This window comes from Crocuta crocuta, unplaced genomic scaffold (assembly GCF_008692635.1).
Source record: "Crocuta crocuta isolate KB4526 unplaced genomic scaffold, BGI_CrCroc_1.0 scaffold8, whole genome shotgun sequence".
NCBI classification, from domain to species: domain Eukaryota; kingdom Metazoa; phylum Chordata; class Mammalia; order Carnivora; family Hyaenidae; genus Crocuta; species Crocuta crocuta.
Genome location: NW_027532162.1, coordinates 534,253 through 544,483, shown reverse-complemented (window position 1 = coordinate 544,483; position 10,231 = coordinate 534,253). Strand labels below are relative to the sequence as shown.

The window sequence follows — 10,231 nt, the reverse complement described above, 5'->3', positions numbered from 1 at the left end:
CCGGGGGGGGGCGGCCTCGGCACAGACCATCCACTCCAGCCTGCCCCGGAAACCGAAGATTTCCTCAGCGGCCGGTCGAGCAGGCTGCCCGCGCCTGGCCCCAAGCCCGCTGGGCCCTGGAGGCCTATTCGAGGACCCCTGGCTGCTCCGGGCGGATGACTGTGGTGCACTCCAGGTGGCCTCTCGCAGCAGGACCCCCAGCCCAGCCCCAGTGCTGCCTTGTGCCCGGAGGGTGGTGGACGGCTGCGAGGTCGCAGCCAGGGCAGCCCACAGGCCAGAGGCCGTGGCTCCGATCCCACCGCTGCGCAGGGGGGCCACCACACTGGGTGTGAGCACGCCTGCAGCATCTTGCAGGGACGCCCCAGCCGATGCGGCGGCATGCTTGGGTGGCCCGAAGGACACCCCCAGCCGCAAGAGAAGTGTGGTCTCCAAGGGAGGCCTCTTCCCGAGGCCCAGCGGGGCAGCGCCCCCGGCCCCTCCTGTGCGCAAATCCAGCCTGGAGCACAAGAGCAGCCCAGCTCTGGCTGCTCCCCAGGCCGGGGGCCTCGCCCGGCCTGCAGCTGCTGCCTTCCCCCGGGGGGAGGAAGAAGCCAGGCCCGGTGGCCGGGCTGACCACTCCGTCCCCAGGGCCACGTCCAGCCTGAAGGCCAGGGCTGGCAAGGCAGAGGCAGCTTACCGTCCCACCACCCACGGCTCTCTGGAGCGGTGTGAGCTTTTGGGTCACGGCAGCGGCAAGGCCAGGGACGCTCCTGGGAGGCCCACGCGGGCCGTGCCCCGGCTGGGTGTACCGTCTACCAGCCCCACGCTGGGACCCACTCCTGCCTGTAGGAGTGGCCCGGCCAAGGGTGTGGGGGCTCCAAAGCCCCCGGCCGGTGGGGGCAAGGGCCGCAGCCTAGCAGCTGGTGGGTCGAGGGCTCTGGGTGCTCCGGTGAAGCCACTAACCCCGGCGGTGGGCAGGACCCCCGGCGGCCCCGTGATGGCTCCACGGGCAGCCCCACGGGCAGTGCCTGGCGTCGGGGCCAAGGCCAGCCGCGGCACCATCATGGGCACCAAGCAGGCGATCCGGGCCGCCCACAGCCGCGTCAACGAGCTGGCAGCCAGCGGAGCCCCTGGCAGAGGTGGCCCCCCCTGGGGCCCAGTGGACTCGGATAGCGGCAGTGACAGCGGTGTGAACGTGGGGGAGGAGCGGCCGCCCACGGGCCCGGCACTGCCCTCCCCCTACAGCAAGGTCACTGCCCCACGGAGACCCCAGCGCTGCAGCAGCGGCCACGGCAGCGACAACAGCAGCGTGCTGAGCGGCGAGCTCCCGCCCGCCATGGGCCGCACGGCCCTGTTCTACCACAGCGGCGGCAGCAGCGGCTACGAGAGCGTGCTCCGTGACAGCGAGGCCACGGGCAGTGCCTCCTCCGCCCCAGACTCCATGAGCGACAGCGGGGCCGCCTCCCCGGGTGCTCGCTCTCGAAGCCTCAGGTCTCCCAAGAAGAGGGCCACAGGTGGGTGCGGGCACCGCTCTCCACCGCTAACACCCACCCAGAGTGTGTCCTCTGACCCCATGCCACTCCCGAGGCTGGGGCTGTCCCATTAGAGCAGGCTGGTGAGGGCAGGTCTGCGGGGTCACCCTGATGGGGCATAGGGAGCCGGGGAGGCCTTGCATTTGGGACTCCCAGCCGGGTGCTTCCCTGGGCTCAGGCCCAGCTGCGTGGGAGCCCCTTGCCAGGGCTGCTCCTGACTCCATCCCCTGTGGGGGGGCAGGGCCAGCCCCTTGCCCTGTGTGTGTGGCTGGGGGGCAGGGTTGGAGGCAGGGAGGGACGTCCTGGGAGCTGTGGGTGGGGCACCCCTCAAGCCCCGGAGTCTGTCCTGGGGGCAGCTGGGCTAGGGAGTGTTGTGAGGAAGGTCCTCAGCGTGGCCGCCTGGGATGTTAAGGGCTGCCCCCGAGGGAGGGCCGATGTGGAGTACTGGGTAGCTGGATTGGCCGTCCAGGTGACAAGTGGCCTGGAGGGGCTGGGGTTTTCTGGATCCAGACCCTGTGCAGTCTCCTTTCTCAGCCCCTGGCACGCTGAGCAGGGGCAGGGGATGGGCACTTGGCCCTGGGCCCCTGGCCTCCGCCCATCCAGCGCCCGGCTGTCTGCTCCAGGCCTGCAGCGGAGACGGCTGATCCCGGCCCCAATGCCTGACACGGCGGCCCTGGGCCGAAAGCCCAGCCTCCCTGGGCAGTGGGTGGACCTGCCCCCGCCCCTGGCCGGCTCTCTGAAGGAGCCTTTCGAGATCAAGGTGTATGAGATTGATGACGTGGAGCGTCTGCAGCGGCACCGCCTGCCCCCAAGGGAGGATCCTTCTGAGGGGAGGGCAGGTGGGNGGGGGGGGGGTGACTGGAAGGGGGGCTGGGCGGCTAGTGGTGAGAGGTCCTAGGATGGCAGGGTGGGCCCTGGGGGTGTGGCCCAGCAGCCAGCTAACCCTACCTTCCCCTCTTGCCCTCAGCCTTCCCAGGATGTGGAGAAGGTAGGAAGCGGCCCTACCCAGCCCCGAACCTGTGGTGGCCGCCGATGCCTACCTTGGGCACAGTGGGTGCTGGGAGGGGTCCTGAGGTCACCACTGTTGTGCCCTGGGGTTGCATCTGATGGAGTGATTACCACAGCTGCTTTCACAGCCTGGGCCCAGGCGCTAGCGGCTGCTTTAGGAGCACCTGGTGGGAGCCCCACCCGCGGGGGGCCCAGGTCTGGCCCCTGCCCACCTCTCAGGCCCTAGTACACACTGGCCCAGGCCTGGGGGCTGGAGAGAGACCCCCAGCCAAAGCGGGAGATGGTGGGACAGTGTGGGAGTCGGTAGTCCTCCAGGCCTAAGCACCCCCACCCCGCCCGTCCCTTGCCCCCCAGGGTCTGGTGTGCAACAGTGCCAAGCTGCGGCTGGCTGAGCGCAGGCAGCAGCGGCTACGAGAGGTGCAGGCCAAGCGTGAGCACCTGTGCGGGGAGCTGGCTGAGACCCAAGGCCGGCTGATGGTGGAGCCTGGCCGCTGGCTGGAGCAGTGTGAGTCCCCTGCCAGCCCCTCTCCTGGGAGGAGCAGCGNCAGCATGAGTCCCGCCCCCTCTGCTGGGAGGAGAGTGTGAGCCCCCTGCCCGCCCCTCTCCTGGGAGGAGCAGCATGAGTCCCGCCCCCTCTGCTGGGAGGAGCAGTGTGAGCCCCGCCCCCTCTACTGGGAGGAGAGTGTGAGCCCCACCCCCCTCTCCTGGGAGGAGCAGTGTGAGCCCCGCCCCCCTCTCCTGGGAGGAGCAGTGTGAGCCCCGCCCCCTCTGCTGGGAGGAGAGTGTGAGCCCCACCCCCTCTCCTGGGAGGAGCAGCATGAGCCCCGCCCCCTCTGCTGGGAGGAGCAGTGTCAGCCACGCCCCCTCTGCTGGGAGGAGCAGCGTGAGCCCCGCCCCCCTCTGCTGGGAAGAGAGTGTGAGCCCCACCCCCTCTCCTGGGAGGAGCAGCATGAGTCCCGCCCCCTCTGCTGGGAGGAGCAGTGTGAGCCCCGCCCCCTCTACTGGGAGGAGAGTGTGAGCCCCACCCCCTCTGCTGGGAGGAGCAGTGTGAGCCCCGCCCCCCTCTGCTGGGGGGAGCAGTGTGAGCCACGCCCCCTCTGCTGGGAGGAGAGTGTGAGCCCCACCCCCCTCTCCTGGGAGGAGCAGTGTGAGCCCCGCCCCCCTCTCCTGGGAGGAGCAGTGTGAGCCCCGCCCCCTCTGCTGGGAGGAGCAGCGTGAGCCCCGCCCCCCTCTGCTGGGAAGAGTGTGAGCCCCACCCCCTCTGCTGGGAGGAGCAGTGTGAGCCCCACCCCCTCTGCTGGGAGGAGAGTGTGAGCCCCACCCCCTCTGCTGGGAGGAGCAGTGTGAGCCCCGCCCCCCTCTGCTGGGGGGAGCAGTGTGAGCCACGCCCCCTCTGCTGGGAGGAGCAGCGTGAGCCACGCCCCCTCTGTTGGGAGGAGCAGAGTGAGCCCCGCCCTCTGCTGGGAGGAGCAGTGAGATTCCCCGTTTTAGGGAGGCTCAGGCTTGTGGGACCCTGGACTGTGCCCCGTGTCCCCTTGCCCCTTGCCTGCTGCTCCCCTAAGCCAGCCACTTCCCTCTAGAGCTCCAGTCGCTCTCCCTCACCTTGGCCCAGACAGGGACCCAAAAGCCGGGAGGGAAGGGATGCATTTCCTCGGCCCCGTGCGGACCCCGGGCCTGACCAGCTGCCTGCTGTCCCTCCCCAGTCGAGGTGGACCCGGAGCTGGAGCCTGAGTCAGCGGAGTACCTGGTGGCCCTGGAGCATGCCACGGCCGCCTTGGAGCAGTGCGTGAACCTGTGTAAGGCCCACGTCATGATGGTCACCTGCTTTGACATCAGCGTCTCCGCCCCTGCCACCGCGCCGGGGCCGCAGGAGGTGGACGTCTGAGGCCGGGCACTGGGGTGTGGGGGGCGGGGCGTGGGAGAGAGCAAGGATGTGGTGGGGGTCGGAGGGAGGAGGATGCAGAGGGTCGGCTGTAGGACCCGGGGGTCTCAGAGGCGATGGAACGTGAGGGAGGCCTGGCCGAGTGCAGTGAGTGGACAGGGAACGAGTGTGTGGGGCTGGAGGCTGTTGCCACCCAGACAGCGACGCAAGTGCCTTTAACCTTGAACTGGACTTCTTTTCGTATTTGGTGCTAAGGACTCAAGACACCAGCAGACGGTGTGCTCAGGCTGTGGCCTGGGCAGCCGCGGTGGCCATCCAGGTGCCGGGCGGGAGCCGCCCTCCAGCCAGGCAGATTCATGTAGCCGGGCAGCTCTGGGCCCAGCAGGCCCGAAGGTCAGGATTACTTCCCCTTTACAGCTGTCTCCTCTGGGCAGAGCCGGCCCCAGTGGCCGCCCGGCCCTGGGTCTGCGTGCACTTTTCTGCAGATCGAGCCGGGGGTCCTCCGGGCAGGGACGGCCCACCTTCCTTTCCCCGAGGACCTGCTCTGTCCTGAGGACACACAGGGAGGGCAGCGCCCACGGGCTGAGCTGCAGGTTCACGGCGCCTTCTTCTACGGCAGGAATTCTTACCAAAACCACAAGCAAAAAAACAAAACAAAACAAACACACACAAAAAATGGGGGGATGAGGGTTTTATAAAGGTTCTGTTAGGTTCATATTTTTATATCATTTTGTCTATAAATGCAGTATTTGCAGCGGGAATTTGGAGACAAATGATCTATGTTTTTATGGGTTTCTATGGAAGGTACCCCTCAGGCGAGGCTCTGTCTTGGGGGCACCCTGGGCAGGGTGGGGCTCCTCAGGAGGCACTTCCTGCCAAAAGCGGACCAGGGGTGAGCCTGCCGATGTATGTGGTCCCGCACAGTGGGCTCTGTTTTCTGACCATTGTGCATTTTCTAAGGGCGTCCAAACCTTTGTACAAATGTGTAGATAACATCTTGCTACAGCTTTTATTTGTGAATAAAAGACGCATCGGTTGTTAAAATGGCTCCTGAACTCACTGGGCTAGCTGCCCTGCAAGGGTCCTGGGGCCAGGTAGCCTCAGGGCATTGAAGGATGCATCTCCAGGACAGCAGGGGACGCACCTTCTGCCTGCTGGCCCCGCAGCAGCCCCTGCAAGGACCAGCCTTGCAGGTGAGAGGGAACAGTAGGGACAGACTGAGGGGACAGAGCAGGGACAAACTGAGGCAGCCTCCACGGGCCGGGGCCGGGCTGGTGGGAAGCAGCATTTCCTGGCAGGCTCAGGGCCCTTCCCAGGGGTCATGCTATCTGGGGAAATTGAGGCGGGTGCTGCATTGGGAGACCCTTGATCTCTTTCCTTTGCCCCCTGCCTGTCTCCAGGAGACGGATGAGCAGACACACAGGGCGCATCAGGCTCAGGACCCCCGAGCTGGCAGGAGCCCCCACGGGGCACAGCTAGCCGCCCTCTCCACCCCCCCATCTGCGTGCCCGCAGCCCCTCCCAGATGGCTGGGCCCTTCCTCGTGAGCTCTGGGGCCCCCCTCCGGCACCTCACACCTCATGCGGTCTCTGCCCGTACTCCCCGCCTCAGTGGCGCCTCTGAAGGGGGTGGGGTCTGAATCATTGCTGCACCCCCACAGTGGGCACAGGGCTGGGCCTCTGGGGCTTCAGGGGATACTTGCTGGAGGCAAGAACGAAAGAATGAGTGAATGAGGTTTCTCCTCCGGGGGGGGGGGGGCGGGCCGTGGGGGCAGGTGCTCCCAGTAGCGTTTGCCAGTGTGCAGACCCTCCTGGCCTCCGCACCGAGCCCCCCACCCCAGGCTGCCTTCTTGCTCCCTGCTGCCGATGGCACCGGGCCCCCAGCCCCCGGGGCTGTGACCTCACGTGTGGGCCAGAGGCAGTGGAAGCCCGGACCACCCCCAGGCTCTCCCTTTCTATTCTGAGGCCAGATTTGGGTCCTGGCAGGAGCTCAGCCCTACCCACCAAGCCGGCTTCTCCACCACTGAATCTGGGAGGCCCGAGGGGGTCGAGGTGCGGTGGTGGGGCTCTGGGTGGCATGGGAGACGGGCTTTTGGGACCTGACATCTGAGGCGACGGGCTGAGAAGCCCACCTGGTCTGGGGCTCCGGCGAGCCAGGCCCAGCTGCCTGTGGCCCATGCAGGGTCTGACCTTGCCGTGCTGGGGTGCTGGCCCGGCATGGCCACCTCCTCGGTCCTGAGGGACCAGTGCAGTAGTGGGGTCTGGGTGGGGTCACCCACCTCAGGGACTGGGGCGGTGTGGGGGTCACACGGGAGGACTGGGGCAGGCCTCCCTGAGAGCCAAGGCCCTGGTGTCCCGGCCGTCTTGCCAGAGCCGTTGTGGAGGACGGACGGGCTTGGGGGTGCTGTGTGGGTCCCTTCCTCCTGCGGAGAACACCCCTTGCTCCTTCTCCTGCCCCTCAGCCCCTGGAGGGGCCCAGAGCCTGCTCTTTGAGGACAAGCCCTTGACGCCCTTGACCCTCTCCGACTCCCCACCCCAGCACTCCTGGCTGGGGAGGGCTGACCTTTGGGGCCAGCCACGGGAGCCTACTTCCCACAGTCCAGGGGAGGCCCTGGAGGGTGGTGCCTGCTTTTCTGGATGGGAACCCCCTGTCCCGGGGGCAGCTGGGAGCCTGGGGCAGCCTTTCATCTGGGACATCAAAGCCCGCCGCCCGTCATTACGGGCTGGGAACCGAGCTGGGGAGTGCCCATTTTATGGATGGGAACGCTGCAGCCGCCTGGGACCCAGCTCTGACCAAAGCTGAGGCAGCCCCTGATGATGTCGCCGCCCGTAAGGGGTCCAGGGGCTCCTGCTTATGGGACGTTTGGGGAAACAGAGACCACAGTGAACGGGGCCACCTCGGGCTCCTACTCTGGACTTTCTTCTTGGAGGGAGCACGGGGTTAGAGCTCTCAAGGTCGGCGGGAGGGCGTTTCCTGGCGGGGGGTGTCAGTGATGGTGCCCCGGGAGCTGTGAGACGCCTGCCTGGGCCATCTGGGGACAAGGACACGAGCCAGCCCCGGTGGCCTCTCCGCCTCCAAGTCTGGCCTGGCACCTGGCCAGCCTGCCCCCCGGGGGGGTGGGGTGCCCGCCTGACTCACTCTGCGAGTCCCGGCCTGCTCTGCCCGCCCTGCCCCCCGCCCCGGCCCTGGGCACCGGGGGGCCGGGGGGGGGCCGGCGCTCAGGAAGGCGAGGACAGGTGGAGGTCAGGCTGGGCTGCATGACCGGGGTGGGGGGCTCACGGGGACCAGTGTGGCTGGGGAGCAAGGTGGGGCAGGGGACAGGGCAGGAGCTGGGTCCCTGGCCTGCAGCCCCCAGGAAGTGCCTCTGCCAGCGTTCGGAGCCTATCCTCGCCCTCCTGGGCCCTAATCCGGGCAGAGGGGAATGACGGCCCCCCACCCGGGGTTTCAGGAGGTGGGGGCGCAGCCTGAAGCTTGGGGAGTGACTGGCTCTCCCAGCCTTCCCTTCCGGTCACTGTCACACCGTGATGGTGGGGTGGGGTGGGGAGGGCAGTGTCGCCAGCGGGTGACAGCGTAGGGATGGTGCAGGGGAGGGTCACCACAGCGCGGGTGGGCCCGCCCTTCCGTGCCTGCAGGGGCCGCCCTTCTCCGGGCCCCTGTGAGGCCCGCTGTGGGGCCTCCGCCCCTCCTGGTCTGTGTCCTCCGGAGCCACATCGTGGCCTCCTTGTGCTCATGCTGGGCCCGGGCCCTGCAGCCCGTCGGGGGCGGGCGGCTGGAGGTGACAGCAGGGTCACTCACAGACTGAGGTCGGGGTGCCTCAGTCTCNCCCCTGGAGTCTGAGCTCCCCCCCCACCCCGGGGCCTCCCTGCAGCCCTGGGTGGGGGAGGGCTTGTCTCAGGGGCTCCTTGGGACAGGAGCTGGGGGGCTGGGGCTTGGGCCTCGGGGCGGCTGCAGCAAACAGGAAGCCCGAAGGGTGACTTCTCCCGCCTGAGAATGTGTTTACCCAGGCGGGAGCCAGGCCCGTTTCCACACAGGAAGCCCGGGAGGCTGGGAGGGGCCGGGAAGGAGCTTCCAGGGCCGAGGAGGAGCTGGCTTCCTGCGGGCTGGGTCTGCAGGGTGGGGGCGGGGGGCCCTGGACGTCCTGGTGACCCCACNCCCTCCCCTTCCTCCTCCCTTCCCTTCTCTCCCCTCCTCTCCCTCTGTCCCCATGCTCTCCCCCACTTCCTCTCCCTCCTCTCCTCCTTCTCCTTCTCACCTCTTCCTTTCTCCCCTCCCCTTCTCTTCCTCTCCCTTCTCCTCCCTCCACTTCCCTCACCCCACCCCTCCCCTCCTCTCCCTTCCCTGACCTCTCCTCCTTTCCCACCTTGTGAACCAGGTCCCCAGTGACAAGTACAGAGTCTTGCACGTGTGCATCCACCGCACCCACCACCCCCAGCGAACCTCAGGCTTTTGCTTTCCTTTGTTTCAGAATCACCTTTTTAACATAGATTTTATCTTACGGCCCACTGGGTGGCTCAGTCAGCTGAATGTCAAATTCTTGGTTTCTGCTCAGGCCCTGATCCCGGGGGCACGGGACCGAGCCCCTGCATCAGGCTCCGTGCTGAGTGTGGAGCTTGAGGCCCTCTCCCTCTCTTTGCCCCTCTCCCCTGTTTGCACACATGCTCTGTCAGATACATAAATAAGTAAATAAGTAAATTTATCTTAGATGTACAGAAAACTTCTGAAGACCACAAATTCCCATGCACCCCACACTTCCCTACCACTAGCATCTTACAGAGCGTAGAGGGGCCGGCGTTGATACGTTATCGGGTCCAGAACCGCACCCCCCCGGACAGCACACCGAAGGGGGCACCTCCCGAGTATTTGGAATCACCCCCACGAGAGGCCGTGTCTTCTCGCCCCTGTGTTAATTAGTGCCTGGCTGCTGCTTCATTGTGTTGTGGCCGTGGGCGCGGGAGCCTTGCACCAGGCCACAGCCATCCGTAAAGTCCTTCCCACTGCGCGGGGGCCCCTGTCTAGAACGGGTGTCCTGTGGCACAGGCTCCCTGCCTGGCCTGCTCTCTCTGCCGGCTCCTTGCCGGGTCCCCACCTGGCATCGGAGCCCGCAGGCCCTGGCACTCTGACATGACAGCTGTGGGGCCCCGGGGGTGGGGGCTGTGGTGGCGTCTGTGTCGGGGTGGAGGAGAGCGAGTGAGCCTCGGCCCTCACCTGGGGCTCCCTCACCGTGTCTGACGGGGGGCAGGGGTGTGGGAGGCGGCCCACTGGCTGGCCGGTGCCGGAGCCAGGGCTGTGGCCGCGGTGCCCACGGTGTCCGTCTCATTGCCAGTGTGACTGCGGCCCAGAGGGGCCCCGGGGCTGCAGAGGAGGCAGTGACGTCTCTGAGAACCTGCAGGGCGGCTCCAGGGTGAGGTCACCCCATACCTGCCTTCGCACCATCTCCCTGTGGGGAACATGAGGTCAGCAGGGACGTGCTGCCCGCCCCGGGGCGGCCAGGCCCCTCGTCGGTCAGCTGGCCCGCCCTGCTCCCCAAAGCCTGCGGGCCCAGCCCTTTGGGAAACCAGGGTCTAGGTTAATAAAGGCCTTTCCCTGTTCCTTGAAGACCACGCGCCCCAGAGAGAAAGCCCCAAGACGGGGGCCTTTGAAGGGAGCCCCACACAGCTCAGCCTGGAGGCGGGGACGGGGATGGGAGGTCCCAGGCCGGCTGGGATATGGGGCCCGGGCGGGTCCCCCCTCCCCTCCCATAGGAGCGCTGCTGGCGGTGTCTGAGTCGCCACAGACCGTGAACACGGGTCTCCGTGGTTTGGAATAAATCTCTCCTGTTTCTCCAGCCGCGG

General features: G+C 67.2%; 1 protein-coding gene across 1 annotated transcript in view; it reads left to right on the top strand.

Moving 5' to 3' along the window:
- The window catches only part of KIF26A (kinesin family member 26A), a 25,561-nt gene extending 21,128 nt beyond the window's left edge, over positions 1-4,433 (top strand). The window contains 5 exon segments of the mRNA XM_077776531.1: positions 1-1,493; positions 2,135-2,340; positions 2,479-2,499; positions 2,874-3,024; positions 4,223-4,433. The exon segment at positions 1-1,493 is cut by the window's left edge and continues 818 nt beyond it. Of these exon segments, the coding sequence (XP_077632657.1) occupies positions 1-1,493; positions 2,135-2,340; positions 2,479-2,499; positions 2,874-3,024; positions 4,223-4,404 (2,053 nt within the window). The 3' untranslated portion in view covers positions 4,405-4,433.
- Positions 4,434-10,231: the final 5,798 nt, after the last annotated feature.